This window comes from Microtus ochrogaster, linkage group LG4, assembly GCF_000317375.1.
Source record: "Microtus ochrogaster isolate Prairie Vole_2 linkage group LG4, MicOch1.0, whole genome shotgun sequence".
Lineage (NCBI taxonomy): Eukaryota > Metazoa > Chordata > Mammalia > Rodentia > Cricetidae > Microtus > Microtus ochrogaster.
In genome coordinates, this window is record NC_022030.1 from 14,128,172 (window position 1) to 14,153,820 (window position 25,649).

At 42.1% G+C, this 25,649-nt stretch overlaps 1 protein-coding gene across 6 annotated transcripts in view; it reads left to right on the forward strand.

Moving 5' to 3' along the window:
* The window catches only part of Utrn (utrophin), a 521,838-nt gene that overhangs the window by 360,953 nt on the left and 135,236 nt on the right, over nt 1-25,649 (forward strand). For all 6 annotated transcript variants that reach the window (XM_013351419.2, XM_026786362.1, XM_026786363.1 and 3 more), the window contains one exon: nt 5,326-5,482. In XM_013351419.2, coding sequence (XP_013206873.1) covers nt 5,326-5,482 — 157 coding nt within the window. The remainder of the gene's footprint in view (nt 1-5,325; nt 5,483-25,649) is intronic.

A 25,649-nucleotide genomic window follows, 5' to 3' on the forward strand; every position in this document is an offset into this window, starting at 1 on the left:
TATCTATCTCTATATATAGTGTAATATATATGTATATGAATATTACACTATATGTATATGAATATTACACTACAGGAGGTAATATGGCTTGGCCTCCTCTTCACTAAGATCCTTACACACTTTGGGAGATTAACTGTGCAAATGTGTTTTGACTTGTGTGCAGTACAGATGAGCAATTTATCTTTTTCCTCCTCTGGCTGTTTAACCGAAGTCTTTCTTGGTGGAAGTCCACATTCTCCCAGTGCTGCCTGAGGCCTTCTGTGTCCTGTACATGGTAGAATGGCTGCCAGATTTCCCATCATGGGCTTGTATTTTGTGGACTCGAATTTTTCCCAGTTTGACTTTAGAATGTTGACAGTTTGCCTTTTTGTTTTGGAAGCAGGATAACACTGAAAGCGTGCTCCATGGACATTGGTTTATGTTGATAAGTGAAAACCATTTTCCCCCTGTTCTCTTCCTACCTCTCTTCCTTCCTTTCGACAGGGTCTTATGTGTCCCAGGTTGGCTTGGAACTCACTGTGTAGGTGAGAATGATCTTGAACTGTTGATCCTCCTGCCTCTATCTCCTGAGTGCTGGGATTCCAGGCAGATACCACCTCACCTGGTCTATGAGGTGCTGGTGATCAAATCAGGACCTTATGTTTGCTGAGCTAGTACTCAACTCATTCCTGTCCCTAGTCCCCACACGGGTATCTCTTAGCCTATGACCCTCCATGTGCTAGTTTCTGTTGATGCTTATGTTCTGGAGAAGTGTATAATAGCTTGTTTGATGGCAGTTCCTTTGAAAATCACTTTGGTGATTTGACACAGATAGGAGTGTGCATTCCACTCTGTGGTTTTTTTTTTTTCTACTGGACTCAATTGGTAAAATAAACTTTTAATGATTTTTTTGTCTGGCAAGACTTTATGTTATTTTAGAATAGCTGGCCATATAAAAAGTTTTAAAACTAAGAGCTTTATAAAACCAGATTTCATCTAGAAAGGGGTATCCGTGTGAAGTAGAATCCATTGGTGATATTGAGGGGTATCCGTGTGAAGCAGAATCCATTGGCGATATTAAGGTTAATACTGCAGTCAATGAAAGGGTCTCTTGCACCGCACGAGTCACATATCCAAAAGATGAACTTCTGCAAGTAAGACACCGTGATAAGTCCTCTACAGAAAAACATTCCTACAGGCACTGAGTTAGGTAAAGCAATGTTCTCAAAAATGCCCAGAGCATGAGGATGACGTGTTATCTCTGTTGGGGCAATTCAAATTATAGTTACAGTAAGAGAATACAACTAAGTCACACATGAGCATACAATTTGTCCTTACAAAGCTTTAAACCCACTGACCAGGAAAAAGCCAATGGGTCTTTCATCAAGATGAAAGAACTCCAAACGAAATAGGAACACCAAAGGCTACTGTGGAAGCCCGTGCCCGCTTGGGCAAATGGTAGTAATCTGCTAAGCACAGAGGTGCAATGTGCTGGAGAATAAGCAGAACAGGTTTGCCAGACAGCGATTCTGTCTGATGAGCTCAGTGTTTATTATGGGAAAGCAGAGGTGCGGAGAAGCACGCAGAATCGCTGCTTCCGTTTTCATTTCAAAGCCATTTCAGCATCTCTTGTAAGAAGTATGGCCTTCATTTATGCAGATGATCCTTCAGGGGGCTGAATACCTGAACACCATAATGCTCAATGCTCAATCCCAGTATTTCTGTGCGCTGAAGAGTCCATCGCATGGAGAAAGACATTCGTGTGTGTGCTCTTCAGGAAGTGTGTAGCATTTGATAGGTAGCTTAGTTACTGATTGATGATGAAACTACAGACCCTGAAGATGCAGCACCAGATCTGAGTAAGAGGGTGGATGTGCACATACATGGTTTACCCAGGAGATATTCAGCACTTCTTGGTTGAATAGAGCCCCCTGATTTCCAGCTGTCTTTTTGCATTTAAAAACGGTTGGGAAACAATTGCGACAGCCCTGTCAAGAATGTATAAGGCAACAAGTATTTTGCATTAGCAGCCAATGACTACAGGGCTTTCAATTAGTATAATTGGAATCGCTTAGCTGTGCTCTATGACAAAAAAAAAAAAAAACAAAAAAAAACAAAAAACTTGTTTATCAGGAAATTCCCCCCCCCCCACAAAATTAAAAGCTATGCAGAAAAGCTGGAACTCAAGGAGAATCAGGATCTTGTCAAAACACAGTTTTATCAAATTAGATCAATCCTAGCGTCTGTGGAAGAAATAGAAAGAAGAGTAAAAGAAAGAAAAGAAAATTTTTCTTGTGTGTGTGGGGGTTGTGTGTATGTGTGTGTGATGGGGGGCTGCATACATATGTGTGTAAGTACAAAGGAGGCCAGAAGTCAGGTGTCTTCCACTGTTGTTCTCTATTAACCGAGTCAGGGAATACAGCTGAACTCAGAGCTTAGGATTTCAGCTACTGTAGCTGGCTGTCTTTGCCCACTCCCCCACCCACCCCCTCGCTGGTAATAGAGGTAGCCACCGCGACTATCTGGCTTTTTCAGTGTGGATTCTGGGGATCCAAAGACCAGTTTTCATGCTTGTACGGCAAGCACTCCCTCCACCCATCCATCACCAGACTAAACTAGCTAAACTAAAATGAAATTTAAGCTATACGGTTTTGAAATAATTATAGAATGCTTTGGACATCTTTATGACTGAAAAATGTTTCAGTATTTTATAGCTAACCTTTTGGAATGGGACATTGAACGTTCAACTTTGAGTGGTTAGTTTTATTAGCCAGGTGGCAATGCAGCTGTGAATAGATTGAAGGAAAATTGCCCTTTGCAGGAACTATGTGAATGCGGGCTCATGGTATTTTAAAGCGGACCTGGAGCACCAGCTTTTCCTCTGGCCTGGGATATTTGGATGGTAGACTCTGGTTATCGTATTGTGAACTAGAGACGAGCTAGATTAACTTTTAACCAAGACTCAAGATATCATCGAATGTCCCCCGCTGGAAATGGCATCTAACTGTGAGCAATGAGGTCATATTTGCTGTGTTACCTATTACAAAACAGTTAGCTTTGAGACAGAGACTCAAGTGATTCAGATATGCGCAGGAAATCCTTGAGAGGTCTAGGTGACCATAGTGCATGAGCTTGTTGGGTTGCTTCCGTGCCCTTGGTAAAGGATCAGATTTATGGAGGTAGGGATCCTAATGCCAACCTCATGGGAAAAGTGGTCTTAGAGGGCATGGAGTCTGAATGGACTGGAGCTGAGTGAACGTGGAGTCTAAATGGGAGCTGGAGCTCCCCACATAAGTCAGATATACATGCACTCCACCCTTGTAAGTCATCATCTTTGGAAGATGTTGTGTAATGAGCCTATGTAATTCTCCATCAACCTTCACCCTCTCAACCAGCTTGATCACAGACAAGCCAGGAAGTCCATCTCATCAGCATAGCACTGAGTCCACATTCATGGCTCTCCACCTGGGTACAGCAGTACTGAGAAGTTCAACTCCTTGGATGACTGGAATTTCTCTAAATCAGCTGTTCTCATCATACGGGTCATGGACCCTGGCGGGGAGGGGGACATTGAATGACTTTTTCTTAGGGATCACGTAAGACTTTTGGAAAACACAGGTATTTACATTATGATTCATAACCGCAGCAAAATTGCAGTTATGAAGTAACAACATAAATAATTTTATGCTTGGGGGCTAACATAAGATGAGGAACACAAGATGAGGAAGGTCGCAGCATTAGGAAGGCTGAGAATCGCTGCTCTAAATAGTCCATGTTTTTAAAGCCGTCCCTTCTATGGGTTCCGGGCTACATAGGTGGGCTCTTCCAGGAGCTTAACAAGAACAAGGAAGAATTTGTTCTCTGATTAATACTGATGTCCTCCAAGGATTTCAGTCTACTAGAACTGAAACCAAATATTTTCTAAAATCATCCTTGGTTATAAATTGATGGCTGTGTTCAAAAGGGAAATAATTAATAAAACAAGATGTCACCATTAAGTCAGAATGTATATGCACATATGCAAAAGAGTACCTAGCATGTACAAGGTCCCCAGATTAATTCTTAACATATAAACATATGTCCATGCATGTGTGTATACATGCATATATACATAAGTACAAAAATAAGTGTATAAAATACTGTGGTCAGTGACTTCTGCCTACTTATTCTTTGTTCACATGGCCATTTGGCATAGGATTATAGTCAGGCTAAAGCCAAGTAGTGCCCTGGCTAAATAGTGATGTCTCAGTTAAGGTTTCTATTACTGTGAAGAGACACCAGGACCATGGTAACACTAATAAAGAAAAACATTTCACTGGAGAGGCTTAGAGTTCAGAGGTTTAGTCCATTATCATCATGGCGGGACATGGCTGCATACAGGCAGACATTGTGCTGGAGAAGGACCTGAGAGTTCTAGATCTTGATCTGCAGGCAACAGGAAGTGAACTGTCTACCACACTGAGCATAGTTTGAGCAGAGGAGACCTCAAAGCCTGTTCCCATAATGACACTTCCACCTACAAGGCCATACCTACTCCAACAAAGCTACACCTCCTAATAGTGCCACTCTCTTTGGGGGCATTTTCTTTCAGCTCTCCGCAAGTCACTCACTGCTTTCAACAGTTCGCAATTAGAAATTCCAACTAGAAATCGGAAGTATTTCTAATGTCTTCCTTCTAAAAATTTACTTGATTGTAAGAAAAACTGAGAGCTAATGATCCCCTTTTCCTCAAAGAAAAAGTCTTTTTTTTTCCATTTAGAGATAAAAATTAATAAACTTTAAAAAAGGTTTAAGCAAATATTATTTTAATCATAAAATGTAGTAAGGATCTGCCTTTTTATCTTTTTCAATTTTTCTTTCTTTCTTCCTTTTCTTCCCACTTTTGAAACAAGGCCTCACAGTTTATCCTTGGATTGCCTAGATTACATTATCTGTGTCAACCAGACTGGTCTTGAATTTGCCGAAATCTCCTTGTCTGTCTCCTGAGTGCTGGATTTAAAGACATGAACCACCAAACAGGCTCGAAATGTTTTATGTGTGTTCCATCTGTCTCCTTCCTCTCATTATATATTTAGATGAAATGAGAAAAGCTCTTTGAATCTTTATATTGGGAACTATCAGAACCTGGCTTGTAATTTAGTGTATCACAGACACAGCGTGGATAGTATAGCTTTGTTGATATGACTGTTTCTCACAGGGCATGTTCCCTGTGCCAAGAGTCAGTCTGCCTTTCTTTGGAAGTGAGAACTGTTTGATCACACCGGATGGTTAGGCCACAGGAGTGTGTTTTTTCATTGTAACTGGCAGCTGACGCTTCCTCACATGGCCTTCCTTGTCTGTCAACAGGGCCCATTTGGAGGCCAGTGCTGAGAAGTGGAACAGGTTGCTGGCATCTCTCGAGGAACTGATCAAATGGCTCAATATGAAAGATGAAGAGCTGAAGAAACAGATGCCCATTGGAGGGGACGTTCCTGCCTTGCAGCTCCAGTATGACCACTGCAAGGTAAGGGGCCTGTCTCTTACAGTCTTCTTATTTATTCTAAATTCAATCTTGGTAAGCAAATAGAATGAAATCCTAGAAAAAAGGAAAGTATAAACTAATTACCACAGCTTTCCAACCCTCTTTGTCTTTTGCTTGTTGATATTTGGGCATTTTATTTAATTATATTCTTTGCTTCCATTTCTTTCATGTTTCATGGTTTGTTCATATTTAACTGAAAATTTTCATAGTGCAGCTATCCAAAGCAGAATATTGTTTTTAGTTCATCATGGACCTTATCCATCTAATAAATTTCTTTGGGTATCAGTATATTAGAAAAAAACTTCAAACTACATATTATCCTTTATTTTTATGTATGTATGGATGCATGCATGCATCCATCCATGCATGCATTTTAAAGACAGGGTCTTGCTTTGTCGCCCAGGCTGGCCTCAGACTCACCAAGTAACCTAAGGTAATCTGGACCCTGTATTGATCCTTGTTTCAGCCTCCAAGTGCTGAAATTGCAGGGAAGTGCTTGATGCTGCACCTGACTGTGACTTAACTATAAGTGCCAAAGTCATGCTGTCAGAAAGAATTAAAAAGTAGAGCGGGCTGGTGGGATGCCTTTGTTTCCAACTCTCAGAAGGCAGAAACCGGTGGGCCTCTGTGAGTCTGAGGCCAGCAAAGGTGACATACTGAGACCCCCGTCTCAGGTAAATGATTAAATACATACATAAAGTTACAAAGTAGTCCTAAGACTTTAGCTTCACGGTAGAGCACTTGCCCAGTTTGCCCAGTCTTATTTTCATCTTGTCAATGGAAATAAAAGTAGAGAAAAACTGTAGGGCAGGTTTCAGTTCTGTATCAAATGAAGACCGCAGTGTGAAATAAAAATCATCTTATCTTTTATTTCCCTAAATGTCCATCTCTCTTTAAATCAGATTTTCTTCTGGACAGACATCCATCTCTATGCAGGCTTGTGCTCTTATTTTGATGAATGTACTATTAATCCTTTAATGTCATCTGACATTTCCCTCAGCCCTTAGATTTCTAAACATCTTCACCTAGTCCAAGTTCTGTTAATTTATTTATATCCTTTTATATTATTTTCTCATATATTGCATATCATTCAGTTCTGTTGTAGTTCCCCTACTCATATGCAGTATGGATTCCCATTCAAAGTCTGTACATTTTAATACCATATTATGCGTCTGTTCCCATAACAAATGAATACTAATATATGCCTTCCTGGTGCAAGATACCATCTATTTAATAAGATGTTCTAACACATTGATAGGACCTTGAATTTTATTTCATTCTGACCCTTGTGATAAGTGAATAAAATTACTTTTTCAGTGAAGAGAGAACACGATGGGGAGATAGCTCTGAAATAGAAAGACAGATGTTGGTCTATTGAGCAACAACAATAGTGGAGTTTAAATTAGTAACTCTATAAAAATCAGAGCTCCCCCCCCCCTTTTAGTTGTTTGCTTGAGATAAAATCTCTCTGAAGTCCTGGAATTCACTCTGTAGACCAGGCCATCCCCAAACTCACAGAGATCCTCCTGCCTCTGCCTCCTGAGTGCTGGGATTAAAGGTGTGCACTATCATGTTCAACTCTCCTTGTTTTGTCCCAGCTTTCTTCTGTGTAATGATGATTCCCTTTCTGCGGTTCAGGTGTTGGTAAGGAAATCAAGTCACACCACGGTTTTCTAACAATATTTAGTGCTCTGTGTGTGCAGTAACTCTTGCTTGTGACCGTGTCTTGCTAGTTTTGACTATAACTCAGTTCTTATATAGGAAGTTATTATCCTCACGGAACCTTGGCCATGGCCCAACAGTGAGCCCTCCCACCCAATCCTGTTCTCTTGCTTGGTGACTCTTGGTGGTGTTGCCTAGCTTTAGAGCCCATTGCACTCTGTCTTATAGAACTTCATGAATTACTCTGCCTTAACTCTTTAGTCCCAGGCATTGACATGATCAAGATAATGCTGACAGTGATGCTGATAACAATGTCAGCTCCCATCCCTCTGCAAGTGTTTATGAGTGACAGATACACACTGGGTACTATTCTCGTCACTGATGAGTCAGTGCTGAGTAACAACCAAGTTCTTGTAGCTGGGAGTGTCACTCAGTAGTGGAATGTTTCCATCACGTGCAAGGCTCCTGATTCATCCCCTAGAACCACGAAAATGAATACATGAAGATGCTGGAAAGATTGCCCAGTGGTTAGGAGCACTTGCTTACTCAGGCTTGGTTATTATCACACACATGGATGCTCACAACCATCCATAACTTAGCTCCAGTTTCAGGGAATCCAATTCCATCTGTCCTTCATGGACACCAGGTGTGCATGTGGTTTATATGCACATATGCACATACACATATAAAATAAAAATTAATAAATCAGAACAAAAATGAACAAATAACTGAAAACCCAGTTCTTGACTGAGATGTCATAAGAGTAAAAGGAATGAAGAGTAGCTGGTTTCTAAATACATTTAGAAAGAGAAAAAACAGGATAGGTGGCTGCCTGGAATGTAGGAATTGAAAGGAAAAGACTCAGGCATGTCCTGGGGCCAAAGTGTTTGGACTAAGGAGAAGGAAAGCAGAAGTATCATTTAGACAATGGGAAAAATGATTGAAGGAGCAGCCAGGGCAGGAACATCAAGACCTTAGCTGTTATCCATGCTCAGTAGGACGTTGGGTATGCAAACTTGAAGTTAGGGGAAAGATCAGAGCTAGAGAAAAAAAAATTGTAATGCAGAGATCAGGTCAGGGTTGGATCAAGCCTCCTAGGAAGTGATCACAGAGAGAAAACTGGAGTGTAAAAAGTGAGCAGCAAGGAACCCAAATTTTACAGGTCAAGAAGTTGAGATTGAGATGGAGCACAGAAGAACCCAGGGAAAGCAGAATCTAGAACACCAAGCAAAGTACTGTACTGAGGGTATTGTGGATACAAGGACATAATACTGCTGAGAGATTAGGAAGAGGACAAGTCAGACACCCTGAAGGCTCTCCTGTTGCCTCGAACAGGAAGGAGTTTAGGGACGTGATGGAATCTGAAGCATGATTAGAGGAAAATCTAGAGAGAATATAAGCAGAAGTACAGACATTTATTTGAGAAGATTGTACAAGGAAGGACAGAGTCTGAAGGGGGGAGCTCTGGGGACTGCGATCCTGTAATAGTTTTATAAACACGGAGACTACTCTGCACTGATGGAAATGACTCTGGAGAGCAGAGAAAAACCAAGGATGTTGTGGAGAATGGCTGTGGGAAAAATGACCAGATAGGGCCCATTGAACTACTGGGGAGTTGGTCTTGGGTGGGAAGGCAGGGAGTTGAACCACCATAATAGCAAAATACATTAACTATGTAGGCATGGATAGGAGTCGTTTGCTGGACTTGGAAACGTGAAGGGGTTGCTAATGAAATGAAAAGCAAGATCATGGACTGAGTAGGAGAAGAAAGGGCTGAAGATGTTGCTCAGTGGTCGAGTTCTCACCTAGTATTCATGAGGCTCCTGGTTCAATCCCCCAGCACCAAGCTGGGGAGTGGGCAGGGGTAGGAGGGAAAGGATGTGTAGATTTGAAGAGAGCAGAGGTAGAAAGTGTGGTCTATCAACTGATATCACGTCAAGCTTTGCCCCATGTGAATTATACACAAAGGAAAAACTTAAGAGAGGAAATTAAGGCTAAAAGTCTGATTCTTCCATGTTTTCTCTTTAGGTTGCGCCATTTGCTAGGCATTGTAAATGGGGGTGAAATTAGAGGTGCGTTGATTCCTCCTTGATGTGAGGATAGCAGTGGGCTAGGTAGACAGCCTTCTGGGCCTCTGTGTTGACATGGGGTTCAGGGTGCACTGGGGTGGGTTAAGGGGTAGCAGCTGGCTGTTTATATGTGTGGTAGTGTGGGTGAGAGCTGTGAGCAGACATTGTTTCTGGGGTGATGGTAGAGAAAGCGCCTTGAGCTGAAAGGCGAATATGTTCCCTTCAGAACTGGCTTTGGCACTGCCATCCTGGGTGACTCTGAAAACGTTAGCCGACTTTATTCAGTCTGCACTCTCCATACCAATGGGATGGGCATAGGGGATTTGATGACTGGTGGGGACCAACGTCTGGTTCAGAAAGTATCTATCTCCATCCTTACATGGTGGAAAGAGCTCCTTCATAAGAGGCTGAATTCCACGCTTGAAGCTTCCTCCCTCATGATCTACTCACCTCTCAAAGACTATATCTCCTGCTACTATAGCTTTGAATTAGGACCTCGACACGCTGGTTTTAGAGGAACACAAACACTCAAACCATGTGAGTACTCCTACCTCCTCTGCAGAATGATTCCGAATGGAATAACATGAATGACAAGAGTTTTTAAAAAAGCGACATGCATCGGGCAGTATATCATTTTACTCAATTACATGTGTTCTGTCAAAAGCTGCTTTCTTTCCCAACAACCAAGAGTAATTATTAAAATGATGTAATTATACATATGGCGCAGAGGGGTATGATTAATATTAATTTACATTAATATGAGTGCACGCGATTAGAATTCGAGCATAATCATTACGCATTAGTACAATTACGGCATAATTTAAAGGAATATGTTACTTGTTGTCTAGTCATTTTCTTGACTGTGACTCATCAGGGGAAGGATTTGTTTCGCTGCTCAGTTTCACGGCAGGGAAGGTATGGCAATATTCATAATGGAAGTAGCGGTTTCTGCCCATGGCAGTGGTAGCTTAAGCAGCTTGCTTCTATCTCAGCAGATGAATAAACAGGTTGTCCTAGATCCCTTCTCAGTTGCCATGATAAGACACGGACCCAAAGCAACTTGGGTACGAAAAGGGCTTGCAGATTACAGTCTACCATCCATCATGGCAAGCCAGAGCGAGAACTCAAGGCAGGACCCTGGAGGCAGGCACTGAGGCAGAGACCAAGGAAGCGTGCTACTTACTGGCTGGCTTCCTCTGGCTTGCTCGGCTACCTTCATTGTACAACCCGGGCCTACCTGCCAAGGATGGGCAGCAGATGGAGTCCTCTTACATCAGATAGCAATTAATAAAATCCCCCACAGGTATGACCACATAACAGTCTGACGGAGGCGGTTCCTCCATTTAAGTTTCCAAGTGCGTTAACAGGAGCTTGGGTCTGAAGTAGAACTGTCCTAGAATGCTCCAATTTCTGCCTCTGGATTGCATGTCCCAAAGCTTCTAGACATTCTCCTAAAGGGCGCCATCAGCTGATGACCCAGTATCCAAGCACATGATTCTATGGAGGATGATGCACATTCTATTTGCGCCTTAATACCTCTCTGTACATCTTACAGAACACAACCTTCTGTAATCATTTGAAAAGTCTCCGTACAGCTGAGCTACAGCAGAGTCAAGTGATTTCCTAAAGTGAGTCCCTTCCAGGTTTTTTGCCAAGCAGCCTTCTCTCTTCTCTCTCTCCGCCTCTCTCTCTCTCTCTCTCTCTCTCTCTCTCTCTCTCTCTCTCTCTCTCTCTCTCTGTGTGTGTGTGTGCCCCTTTTCTCTGTGTTCTCATTTTTCCTATCAAAGGAAATCTTTACTTACTGTGTGTGTACATGCAGCTTCGACTTGTCAGCTGTTAGAACCTCAAGGGCCCTAGGACGTGCTCACTGCTAGAGGGAAATGGAAACACGCCATGGCTCAATGAAATCTGAATGGCCGCTTCTGCTTTTCCCTTTCCCTTCTAACCGATGCTCATCGTATTCCTTCTGCATGCTTGTACCTAAGACACCAGCACAGAGACCGATCGCAGCCTCTGTCCACATGGAAGTGTCGTGGAAGGGACAGCCTGGGTGTTCCTATGTTCTGAATAATGAGTGTTCAGAGAAGGATTATGGCAGAACTAGGAAACACACATTCACGTTGGTCACTGCTGTCTGCCCATCACCCTTTGTTTCCCTCATCTTCCATCTTTGCGCTTTGTTACATCACACACAGACTGAGTTCATGGGTCCAGGTTCCTCTGAAGGATCTAGAACCATCTTTGTTATTTTAGCAATGCAATACAACTTCATGCAGAACATGGAATGGTTAAACAATTTTTCACAGATATGTTTTTTAACGTAGTGAAATAATGTTATTTTAAATCTTTTAGATTTTTCTAATATAAAATTCAAGCCCAATAGCACTATTGTTAATAAAACATCTTCAGGAAAGCTACAGGCATCTAATTAAGGCTACAAAAGGTTGAGGTTTCATGATCTAGCATCTTAAAGTACGTGAAAGCTGGTGCTTTCTTTTGTGATTGCTCTCAGTCTGTGCATTGCTTCTCTTTCTGTTGCTGTGATACGACACCCTGATAAAAAGGAACTTGGAGGAAGAAAGTGTTTAATTTAGATCACAGTTCCAGGTTCCAGGTCATCATTTCAGGGATGGGATGTCAAAGAACTTGAAACAGTGCATCAGAGAGAGATGTGTTAATGCAAGCATGCTTACTGCTCATCTCTCTCTCTTTACTGTTAAGTGGTTCGAAACCCAAGTCAAGGGAATGATGCTACCCACTTTAGGCTGGTCTTCCCATATCTTAATGTAATCAAGACAGTGTTGTAGAGACACTCCCACAAGTTGACCTCATTGAAATGCTTTCCACACAGATTTTTTTACTGTGTCAAATTGATACTTAAAACTAACCAGCACAGTCTGTATTGATGGTTTAGCTCACTCCTGTCTAATTCTCTGCAGGGTAAATGAACTGTTTCAGGGAAATAAATCTCCATTAATACCTATTATTTACTATCTCACACAGCCCAACAGTTTTGAAAACACACACATATACCCCAGCCACTTCCTATGTAGTATCAATTTGTTGAATTATTTAATAGTCACCGTCCAATCTTTACAGATTGGGTAGACAACAAAATCATGTTTTTTCACATGTAACTATATATTTAATTCCTTTAAATATTTAAATAATTACTATACAACTGTTTTAGTGCCTTGAAAAATGAATGAAAATGGCTGAACATCCCCATCAATGACGTCCATTATTCATTTTTTTGAGTTTGCAGAAAAGCAGATGTTTTATATGCAACCTCACTGTCATGAACACGTCATCCAGTCAGCAATTTCTTGTAAAGCACCTACAGTGTATATGGCGTTAACATGCAATGCCATGAACTTCAGTCAGATGCCCTAAATATGCCTACTGTTGCAGATGCAGTTTTTAATATCCAATTTGCGCTTTATTTTCACAGCAATGTAAATATTGAGTTATGCAAAGGCAATTATCAGGGTTCCAACTCGCTTTTCCCAATAAAATGCCTGTTGGTTTTATAAGAGCTAATCACCAAGAATGATTAAATTGCATGATTCAGGTATAATTTCTTGATGTGTGTCCTTTCCCTCAGGGTAACTTCGCCCTTTGCCTAACTCAATTTAGTTTCTTATATCCAGACCTCATTATGTAAGAATCAGGACATTTGGGTCTTAAACCAAATTGCCAAGATACATAAGAAAATTTACTCATTAAAGTAATAGATTCTAATATGGGCTTTAAGCCTCTACCAGGTGTGGTAGCACATGCTTAATCCCAGCACTCAGGAGCCAGAGGCAGGTGGATCTCGGTGAATTTGAGGTCAGCCTGGTTTATATTGTGACTTCCAGCCTGGCCACGGTTACATAGTGAGACCCTTTCTCAAAAGCCAACAAACTAAAAGTATGTCAATACTTCACTGTTATTTTTAAGCTCGGTATATTTGCATGTGTTTGGGGTGTAGTTTTCCAATTTATCTGAGATTGCCTATAAACGTGTAATGTTGAGGTCTTGCTCTGTGTTATGAGGTTTTTCTATGGTAGCAAACTGGTCCTTTATAAAATGAGTTGAGTTGAGGATTTCCCAAGCATATATACGCACATCTGTGTGTACATCCAAGTGATGGCCAGACAACCTTGTATGTCTGTTGTGGGAGCTGCGGGTTGTATTCCGCCACCCAGCTCCTGCCACCGGCTAGCTTTACCCAAAATAACAACACACAAACTGTATTCTTTTAAACACTGCTTGGCCTCTAGCCTCTTCTTGGCTAACTCTCGCACCTGGACTAGCCCATTTCTAATAATGTGTGTAGCACCCCAAGGTGCGCTTACCAGGAAGATTTTAGCCTATGTCCATCCTGTGTCGGAGTTTCATCACATCTGGCCGGGAGAGGGGAGCATGGCCTCTGAGCTCACTTCCTCTTCCTTTATTTTGGGTAAAGCTAGCCTGTGTCAGGAGCTGGATGGCGGAATACAACCCGCAGCTCCCACAACATATGTCAGTCCTTCGAAATGTCTGTCTTTCTTTCCTTCTTTCTTTCCTTCCTGACTCTCTCCTTTCCTCCTTTTCTCCCCTTTTTATAGGGGGGCAACTGGCTAGTGATCCTGGAAGCCCACATAGCTCCCCCTCCCTCCTGTGTGCTGAGACTACAAGCATATGTCCTGCTGTGTCTAGCTTTCAAAAAGCAGATTCTGGAGTTCAAACTCAGGTCTTCTTGTGTGCAAGGCCATTGCCAGCACTTTCCAAACTGAGCTAAGTCTTCAGCTCCACGTTCTAAAATTAAAAGGAAAAATTCTAAATGACCCCTCTGACCATTGCAACTGTGTGGCTTTCCTTTTCAGAAACACACAGCCCACAGCCCCTGTCTGTTAGAGCAGTCACCAGTGAGCAGCCTGAATCAGCAGTTTTCTAAGGGAGCCTTCCTTCCCTGTTAGCTGTTAACCATTCAATTGGCTATATGTGGGCCTGCCTTCTATGTTTGGGAGCATAGATGAAGCCTCTTTCCCAAGAGCTTGAGCTCACAAAATCTATGTTTAGGGGGACATGAGGAAGTTTATTAGTTATCAGTGTGGTGATGAAATAAAGCAGTTCTCAGGGTCTGCATGTCAGATATCCTGCATTTCAGATATTTACATTGCAAATTCATAACAGCAGCAAAATTAGAGTTATGAAGTAGCAACGAAAATAATTTTATGGTTCGGGATCACCACAACATGAGGAAATGAATTAAAGCGTTGCAGCTTTAGGAAGGTTGAGAACCACTGAACTAAAGAGTACAATCATACTTGGGCAAGAATTGGCCCTGTATGAAACCAACCAGTCTCTTCCTGGTGAACCTCTTCTCAGATCTAGGTTGTTGGGTGATGGTTTACTTTATCTAGCACTTCACTTCTTTCTGCTTCATGTTGCTCCTGATGGTTTAGGTACTAAGCATGCATCAGCCACTAGAGTGTCCTTATTTCCACAGGTCTCATTGCCCGATAGCAGGAGTGCTATCAGGAGTAACGATTTTCACTGTCAAAAGCACCATAGTAGGGACATGGGCACACAGTCAGGAAGCATAGATGTATGGGGACTTTGTGCTCTAGCTGATAAGAAAAGGCTTTGTGAGAGTTCAGGAAATGAGTTCCTAAAGGGGGTTATTCAAATTATTCAGCGAAAACCCAGCAAGTTAGTGGTTGTGTTTCTCCAAGAGTATGCTTCCACAGGGCTGTGCTGCATTCCTCCCTGTAGTCAGCTACTGAGAGCAAAGCTCGAATGTTAGCACCTATTGTGTTGTCTGATAGAGACGGTGCTAATGGATTCGCTGAATTAGAGGGATGCAGGTGTGTGTGTGTGTGTGTGTGTGTGTGCCTACGTGCACACGCGTGCGCAGGTATGCACACATGCCTGCATGCCTGTCTGCCTGTGTTCAACTGTGTAGCAAAAAGACTGGTTTATTACTGTGCGAAGTTGGAGAGTCTTGTCTTGCTTTTAGCATTCATACTTAGTATTCCGATTTAGCCTTTATTTTTGATGTCAGTGGGGTGGAACCAAAATGAATTTATACATTTAACTGATCATTTAGGAACATTAGCCAAAACTTTTACGGCACTGTGCACCATGAAGGAGAATTAAAAGAATTTTTTTTTGTCTGCATACCAATGGAACATAAGCCCATTTTTCTGAGATTTTTTTTCTTGTTGTTTTATTAGTGCTATCAAATTTAACGACTCTCTGCCCTTCTTTGCTATCATACAAAATGGCTTAGATCCAGACATGCTGATTTAGCTTTGAAAGCAATTGGGAGGGGAAAGGGAATAAATTATGTTCTAGCAGATTCTCTTTATATTTGTACCATTTTTTTTTCGTGTTTCTATTCTTCAGTAAGCAGTGAGTTCTTTTGGGAAGCAAAGGTTAAAGAAGCCTGCTGTGCCAACACTGCCTCTACCCTGCTCCAGTTCAGATGCCCTATGTCTAAGTCAGCTACTCAAGTACTCCATATGCCTCCACCAGGGCCAGCTCTTTAGAAGGGTCCCCATGCTTCATTAAAGCCTTGTCGTTATCTTGAAATTCCTAATATTTAGATAAGGGGCCCTGCAGTTTCATTACACCCTGCAGTTGGCTGTTTTATAGTTAGAGCTGTTTGCATCAAGGAAATTTATGTATATGCTTCAACAGATATAAGCCATAATATTAAAAGAATAATAAAAGATTCTCAAAAACTTGCTTTAGGAATCTTCAATCTCCTCTACTCATGCGTAGTGGTCCTCACATTGTGTTATGTGTATCTTGTGACTGAGTCATGTGCCACACACTGAGTCATGTGCTCCTCCGTGTAACTTGTCGTGAATGTTAGTGTTGGCTGAGTCTTTTTCTGTGACCCACATTTGGTTCGTGCCTTTCCTGGTGACTCACTAACGGTCCCCTGCACTCCCTTTGTACTTGACCTCTGTCTGGAGTGCCACACCTGATTTCCCCACCCTCCCACGGCGGCTCCTTCTCTTTCCCTTTCTGTTCCATCTTCAAACCTCTTGTAAAACTACACGAGGAGCTATGTCGTGCCATTGTCTCTGTACTCAGTGTCTGTGGAGCTTAGACTCCATCTGCATGCCAGCCACTCCCAAATTTATGAATGTGTTTATGGGTCACATCTATAAGGACTATAACCTTTGCGTATTATATGGCCAGGATGCGAGCATTGTGGAGCTGGTCTCTAAAAAATTCTACCCAAACTCCTCCATCTCACTTGGTAGAAATGTGATTTTAGTTGCTTAGGTTAAAAAAAAAAAATCATAACCACCTTGAATCCCATCTTTTTTTTATTTAATGTGTTTGGGTTGTCATCAAGATACAGAATCAGCTGGGCGATGGTGGCGCACGCCTTTAATCCCAGCACTCGGGAGGCAGAGGCAGGCGGATCTCTATGAGTTCGAGACCAGCCTGGTCTACAGAGCTAGTTCCAGGACAGGCTCCAAAGCCACAGAGAAACCCTGTCTCGAAAAACCCAAAAAAAAAAAAAAAGATACAGAATCTGAATTGGCCACTTGTTACCATTCATCTGTCTCTGGGGTTTCTAGCTCAGCAGTCACTGCGCTCCTGTTAAAATAAATCAAACTCTGCAGTGAAGGACATAATCTCAGGAAGGCACGCAAGACCCTGTGTGAGTCCCTGAGCCTCCCTGGCACATTGTGCTCATTGCGTTTCTCGCTGGGTTTTCTTGCATCCTGGTCTCAGCCATGCTGGTCTCTTGCTGTGATTTCAATCACAGAGCCATGCTGTGTCCTAGAATGCTCTTTCCTGAGGTCTACAAACGTTACTTGCTTGTCAAGGTGCTGAACAGCACCTTCCAGGGTAACAGCCAGCCTGGCAGCCTTTCTTATGTTCCTTCTTTGTTCTAGCATTTTCAGCCTCTAACTGGATTATTTTCTATTCTGTTTGTGCCCACATTTACATATAGCCAATAAAAATTTATGGAATGCAAACTGAGTGAAATACGTCTAAAGGAACATATCTTTGGATCGGGTGTTCTTTTTAATCTCTTTATGTCTATGCAATGCAATACTTTTTATTTATTCATTTGTACCTTTTAAAAGCACTTTTGCATGTATATACTGTTTCTTCTGTAAAGACAATGTCTCATTTATGTATACCAGGCTAGGATGAAACTTGCACTGAGGTTGAACATGGCCGCGAACTTCTGATCCTCTTTTCTCTACCTCCCATGGACTTTTACATCTATGTTATGCTGAACTGGGGATTGAACCCTGACCTTGCCCATGCTAGGCAAGTCCTCCAGAACTCAGCTATAGCCTCAGCCCTGAATCTTTAACAAAGAATAATACTCTCCCTAAAAATATTAGCAAGTGTCTTCCATCAACAGCTAGAGAAAATTTTGCAGCAATTCTATGGAATATTGGAGTATAGGAAAGCCCATCAGCACACTCATGCTTTAACATGATTGGTTAAGAGGACTCTTGTGTTTCAGTGTCAGTCTCTTGCCATGCAGGCCATGTTGGCACTGACTGCGTGGCTCCTGGGAGTGTAAGTGTATGACGCCATTCCCTCTCGAGAAGTCTTAATATCCCCTCTCTTCCCTGATTAATATTGCCCAAATAGTTCACCTCAGGGGTGGGAAAGTTCATGAGGTGAGAGGGAGTGGCCTGGTGAATCTTGGAGACTGAGGCACCTTCTGGAATATGGTTTGTTATTTTACCTTCTTTGCTGAATGCTGTCAGATTGCCCAAGTGTGTGTTTCCTTTTTCCCTTCAGTACATACTCTAAACATCAGATTCGCTTTAAACTAGCTAAATATGTTAAGCTCTCCAATGCTCAGGGACTCTCTGATTCAGTAATTTTTGTATTTCTCATTTTATAAATAAACCTAGCCTGGGAGGAATCACTGAAGGAAAACAGTGGAAAGGTTGTCTGTAGTTTCGTAGAAATGAAGCATTGGTTTTTAATACACATATCCTCCCTTTTCATTTTAAAGATTTATTTTTAATTATATGTTTGTGTGTGTGTGTGTGTGCGTGCGTGCGTGCGTGCGTGCGTGCGTGCGTGTGTGTGTGTGTGTGTGCCTGCCTGTCTGTGGGTATGTGCACATGAGCAGAGGTATCCATGGAGATTGGCTCATGCCCTGAGACTGGAGTTACAAGTAGCTCCGGGCTACCCTGTGCTAGAGCTTCGATGCCAACTTGGGTCCTCTGGAAGAGCAGCAAGCACTCTTGACCACCGAGCCATCTCTCCAGCTCCTACATATGAAATTGTTAATAGTATGCTATTTAACAGTAGTAATTTGTTTCTGTTGTACAGCCTGGAGACTATAATTAATAACAATGTTGACTATAGTTAGTAATGCTCTTGAAAGTTGTTGAAAGACTACATTATAAATGTTATGAGTTGTAAATAGATGTGCCATTCATCAGTGTATTAATTATCTCAAAATAGAGCATTATGTAAGATAGATGTATACATTTTTATTTCTCAATGAAAATAGAAAATAGTCTAAAAGTTTACATTAAAATACTAATCTTTTCAATGATTAATGAACTCTATTAGGTATTCCTTTAGTTGTAATTTCCAATCACGAAGATAGTACATTATAGATGTTGTGAAATGGTTAACAACTGGGCCTCGGTCGTTCAAGCTTGTAACCTCACCTTCTCAGGAGCGGAGGCAGGGGGATCACAAATTTAAGTCCTGCCAGGGAGGTTAAGGATATTCTGGACCATGGAGTGAGATGTTGCCTCTAAATAAAAGTGAAAGCTGACTGGGTTTGTGCTTAGTAGTAGAACTTTTTTTTTTTTTTATACCAGTCCCTCACACGGCAAGGAGTGGATAAATATGAGCAAAACAAAATAAACTCCTGGCCCTTATCTTCCCCTGCAGCAGTGATTTCCCACCTTTCTGATGCTGTGACCCTAAAATACAGTCTCTCATGCTGTAGTGACCCCCACCATAAAATTATTTTCATTGCTACTTTAGAACTGTAATTTTGCTGCTGTTATGAATTGTAAATGTAAATATCTGTGTTTTTCAGTGGTCTTGGTGACCCTTGGGAAAGAGTCATTCAGCCCCCAACATGTCATGACTCCTGCTCTATAGCTGCCTTGCTCACGTGGTGTCATCACCTTCCTTCTGTGCACGTCCCTCAGTTTTAGTGGAATGCGTCCTTTTTATTCTGTCTTTTACCTTTTGATTTCTGTCATGCCCATTTTCCCGCAATGCTCTGGTGGTCATCATCATAGTAATTTTTCAGTGTTATATAATAGTTCCTAATGTGGCCCTGCCATCGTGGATCTAAATACTTTACAGATATTGGATAGTTGTTTTCAAGATTTTAAAGGCATAAATGATGTTGCAATGGACACGCTTTTTTTCTGGTTCATTTTCTTACACTCCGTTCACAAGGGTGCAGTTCTTGATTCATACTATGTGACCACAGTCCTGGCTTTATAGATTGCCAATTTGGGTTTCCTAAATGATCAAACGAATTCCTTCCCTCTAGGAAGTATGGGTGCTAAAGTGCTTTCTTGCTGTGCTCTCTCCCTTCTTGGGAGGTGGTCTTGCATAGCTCGCACCCAAACTTTGATACTTCTTGGTGGGCACGGGGATTTTTGGAGCAGTTTTCAGATGCTGCAGGTCTTATCCAAGCTCCTTTCCTTTGAAAAATAATGAAGAGGAGAATTTGGGGGTTGTGTTTGATTTAGCCGTGTCTAAAACGGCAGGGAGAAAATTGCCCGTAGTCTGTCGAACTTGCTGGAAGAGAAAGTTTCTATTTATAGCACGTGTGATGTGATCTAGTCAGCCCACGGCCTTCATAGCTTTTCTTTGCTGTTAGATTTAGATTTTTTTTTTTTTTTAAAAAAGGACTAAGTTTATTTCTCTTCTTTCTAAGAATCTAAATGTCTTACACCATAGTTTTATATGTACTCAATATTTCAGCTTAGTCTTGGAGAACCACAAAGTCTCACAGTCTTCCTAACTAGGTGGCTTGAAGGTTAGAAGAAACATTCAACTTCAGATTTTCCTGCACGGGAGAACTGGGGTGCTAGCGAGTTTTCCCTGCTGTAACAAAATACTTGAGCTAAACAACTTAGAAAGTACTAAGGTCCACTTTAGTTCCTGCTGTGAGAGGTTCCAGTCCATGGCTCTAATCTCAGGCATGGGGTGAGGGGTCAGTATCACAGAGGGAGGTGCATGATGGATGGAAGCTGCTTGCTTGCCCCTGTCTCAAGTCTGATGGGTCCCAAGTTCGGGACAGAAGGGCCCAGCAGAGGTTCCTCGCTGCTCTCCAGCTCATCTCAAGCCTGCTTTCCTTGGGAGAGATTTGCAGCCTCCATGTGTCCTTGCTGCCGAGCATAACAAAATGCACCGTTTGCTTGGCAGCCACTTGCCCATTACACCACACCGAGTTGTGCTCTGGAGAAAAACGAGGAACTATGATTGACACGCGGTAGTTGCTGACCTCCACTAAACCTGTCACTTCTTATACCACCTCGCCTTCTAATCCTGGCCTTTCCACTAGTTCTTGAATGTGGCAAGAAATGATCCCCGATCAATAAACCACAATGAGGATTCTCTGCAGGTGTTTAGAGTTGGATAAGCAGCAGTCCATCCTGCTGCCTAGCACTCTGGGACAGAGCAGCAGCTACCAGAGCCTTCCCTGCTGTTCCCTTGCTCAGGAAGATCAGCTCCTGTTTGTGTTTCTCAAAGCTTGGTGGCCATCATTACATTCTGCCATTCTTCCCCCCCCACCCTCTTTTTAGATTATAAATGTCACATGATCTGTAACTATGTCTAACCAATTCTTTATATTCAACTCTATTGCTCTTTGCTAGCCCCATAGCTTGGGAGACAGTAGAACTCCCCTCCTCAAGGCAGGTTTTTATTGTATCCCAGGCTGGCCTGGAGCTTTCAGTGTTCCTGCCCCAGTCTCTTGAGAGTTGAGACTATTATACCCAACCAAGTGGACTTTAATGTTTTATGGACAGAAAATAATGTTTGTATTTGTCCTTCACTGCTCTTGACTCCTGACAGAATGGGCTCTAGTAAACATTTAGATCAATTAGATCATGCAGGTTTTAAAATCCTGTGTCTGCCTTTCCTTGCAAAGTTATCGTGAGTTATCTCAGAGTTGTCTTCTTGCGCCAGGTGAGTGTTGTCTACCACGTGTAAGCTGAACATTCCCTTTAGAGTGGTTTTCCCTGAAGAGCATTAAGGGGTTTCCCCCATATTTAATGGAACGGTGTATTAGTTCATTTACTTTTGCTATGACCGAGGACCAGAGACTGGACAGTCTAGAAGGAGAAGTAGTTCGTTCATCTCATAGTTCTAGAGGCAGAGCCATCTCCAGAAAGGTCCTCATACTCCATGCATGCCACTGATGGAAGGCAGTAGATGCCTGTGACATCAGGGGACAGCACAGAGGAACATAGCCTGCTGGGAAGTAATTGGACTAATGAGGATTTATCCATTTCTGGGAGAACAAGTCCAGTCTTGCAAGAGACATATTATTCCCTCTTAAATCCTTATATTCCGACCCCACTTCACTACCAATCAACTTCAGCGTGAGTGGTGATTGTGCCAATGGAACATGTCATAGGCAGTGTGACAAGTTGCCGCCTGAGTGTGGCCAAACTTTGCTTGGCAAAGCCACCAGGTGTGTACAACACAAAGAAGGTTAGGTTTGCCAGGCATCAGTCCCGGCAAACACGGTGATTCAGGGTCTAAATCACTGTCACAAAAGCAACATTGACTTGGTGTAACCTTACCAGTCTCTAAGCAGCACCCACTTGGACACGCCTCAAGGCCTGTGAAATGCCCTTTGAGTAGCTGTGGTCAAAATTACCACTCCCAATCCACTGGTCTCCTTCCTGCTTGTCCTATGTATGAGCTTGCTGGAATAATGGATTATGTCTTCCTCCAAAGCTGACACGATTGCTCCTGTCATCAAGTGATGGAATATAGTTCTGCATTGTCCTTTGTAGGTTAAGGCAGGGAACAAGAGCATACCTACCCAGGTTGTCCGATAGCAAGGGAAGAAGGGTCCAGAGATAGTGGGAGGATCTGTGGTGTTACTGAATATTCTTAACACTGGAGATAAACTGTTACACACTCACATACAAATAGACACACATATTAACATATATATGATAGATACCACATGATATATATGTATATATACATATTAGAGAGACTAGAAAAATGATATGCATATATATTCTCATATATACATATATACACACATATATAATAACACACACACACACACACACACACACACACACACATATATATGAGAGACAGACTAGAAAAGAAACATTACCTGTAGGATTTTTCTACTTTCAGAACAAGGTATTTGCATATCATTAAGTTTACCCCATTAAGTGTATCTCCATTAAGTGTGTGGTTCAGCTGTTGCTATATTTACTAATTTGTGTGGGCACCATTGATTCCTAAATTTAACATTTCATTACCTTTAAAAGAATGGAACAAAAAAGTTCAGGCTTAGCTTTGGCCGTGTTGCTGCTGAAGTCTTGGTGGCCTGCCGGACTGCATCGTCTGTCTACACCATTAGGGGTAGGTAGATCCTTTACAAGTTAAACCTATAAACTTGTAAACCGCGCACACGTTCTCAATGCTGGAAGCATCCCTTCCAGTAGAATTGCCAAGCCTTCCCTGCACCTCTGGCTGCTGAGGGCTACGAGCCACCTACCTCGGGGCTAAGATGCAGAGTTTAGCCATCATCTAAGGGTTGGGAAAAGAGATTGGAAATGAGTTTGCTTTAAATAAGAGTGCCGTGGGCAGACTGAAGTGAAATCCTGTTTATGCCCAAGGGCTGATTCTGGAGTACTCAGCCAAAGCAGACCATAGTGTTAGCTTCTAGCCTCTCTGTTAGTTCAGAAGGTGCCCAACCTTCTAAGAAATGGGAGGTTTCACCTCATTTCTCCTGGTGAGATACCCTCCCCCTCACCCTCTCTGGAAGGGTTTTATTTTGTTTTGTTATTTCTGTTATGATTCACTAAACCCAGAACCTTCACTCTAGTTAATGAAGACATGCATTTTAAGTAGCTAGGAATGACCTAGCTCTTTTTCTTCCTTCCTTTAAGCATTGATTTAAAAGGTGTTTGTGAAATTCCTTTCTCGCACTCTATTGTTTGCCCTTAAGCACCAGTGTCTTCCTCCTATCTTCCTTTGCATAGCTCCTCTGGTAGTTTGAAAGAGAATGGCACCCCAAAGGGAATGGCATTATTAGTAGGTGTGGCTTTGTTGGAGTAGGTGTGGCCTGGGAGGAAGTGTCTCACTGTTGGGTGGGCTTTGAGGTCTCCTCTGCTGAAGCTACTCCCAGGGAGACAGACAGTTGTCTGTGGCCTGCAAGAAGCTGGACTCTTGGCTCCTTCTCCAGCTCCGTATCCGCCTGCAAGCTGCCATGCCCCTCCCCGTGATGATAATGGACTCAGCCTCTGAACTGTAAGCCAGCCACCCTAATTAAATGTTTTCCTTTATAAGAGTTTCTGTTGTCATGGTGTCCCTTCCCAGCATAGACACCCTAAGACAACCCTGATTGACTTGTGCTTATTCATGATTTCACAGGACTCAGGCCCCTTGGTGTATAAGGATTTAATGATTTACTTAGTAGCTTACCGCATTGTTATTCAATGTGGAACCTGCCTAATGGAGTTTCTTTGATTAAGCGTTTGTATGGCTGAGTGCTTTGAAGTCAATCTCAAAAACAAAATAAAACAAGACAAGCAAAAGCACAAGTTGTAAGTAGAAAAGAAAGAGCAATCTAATTCTGATCCAAGAAGCACCCCCAAATTTCCTGGGCTGAGACTCTCTGTAGATTTCGGTTCCATATTTGCTGTAAGCTGATGAAAATGACTCAAAGTATTTGCATTTTTGAATGTATTTGTTACATGATGTAATAAAGTTTAGTTTTACAAAAAAGAACCCCAATCTACCTCTGTTCCCCTCAAGTTTCCAGTCCTAGGCAGCTACTGATCTACTTCCTGTGTCTGTGGACCATATTTGTCATGTTTATCCAGTGGTAGCCTGTATGAGGCTCTAACTCCTTTTCCTTGCTAAGACCCATTGTGCCAATCTGCCACATTCTGTGTATCTACTGCTCAGTGGATGAACGTTTGGTTGGTCCCTCCGTTTGGCTGTGATGTCATGCTACTATGAGCATCCAAGCGTGTGTTTTATGTGTGCAGGTGTTTTGTTTCTGGGTGTATCTAGGTGTGGAATGTCTAGGGCACAAGGTAATTCTGTGTTTAGTATTTTCAGGAACCACCAAACTAAAGCGTCGTATCCTTCTCCCATCTTCCACTAACTAGTGTGTGAGGGAGGGTCCATGTCCTCACATCTTGACCAAAACATGTTATTGTTTGGAAGGAAGATTGTTTTCAGTAAAAATATAAAGTCATTAATATAGAAAAATTCCAATTACGTTATCTTCTACTCATTTGAGGTGGCTCACAAATGAGTCATGTGATACTAGGAACGGGATGCCACTTTGTAGCTTTGTATACAAAACAGCTCACTGGAGATTAATTGCCTTATCATTAACGTTCTCCAGGTGCTTAGGAAATGTGGATTTTCTTTTATGTCTAATGATGGCCTGATGATTATATGTGTAAGGCACTTGAAAGTTAAGTCTGTTTCTGAACGCAATTAAGTCAAATTGAAATAGGACAAATTGGATAACAAAATTAAAATTTCAAAATAGTACTGGCATGGATATAATGTGTGCAGTTCTCTATGCTGTTGAGGAGAGAGTTCACACTAGGGGGAGAGGCCCAGCATTTTATTTACTTAGGGTGGCTTCCGCCTGCCCATGCTTGCTATACTTCTTACTCGGGCATAGCACATCAGCTCCCAGACAGTCCCCTGCAAGCCTTTTATGCAGGGTGGTTTTTTTTTCTTCTTTTTTCTTTGACATGTTGTATTTAATGTGTTGAGAAATGCAAATAAAGTACGGAAGATTCTCTAATCCTCAGACTAGGTTTTTTATTAATCTGACAGACCCAACAATATTGTTAAAGAAAATGTGTAAACCTGAAGTCACTTCCTACCCCAGTTGTCTGTCCATCACCCATTGTTAGGCATCAGAAGTGCAAGAGCACTTACATGGCTTTCTGACTCCTCCTTTGCCTCCATCTTGAGCCTCAGTGGCTGCCATGCATGGCTGCTGAAGGTGTGTGCCTGCCCTGATGTGCACAGTGGGGTCTTTCTTCCTGTTACCAGTGAATGATTCCCTCTGTGGGAAAAACTTTTCTCTCTTTTCAAGATTCGGATGAACTCTACTATCATGAAAGAGCCCTTTAGAGCTGAGTTCAGTGTTTGGCTTCCCGGAGAATAAGATCCAGAAGTGTCTGGAATGTACTGTATCTGAGAGGGACTGAGATTAAACAAAACATTAAAAG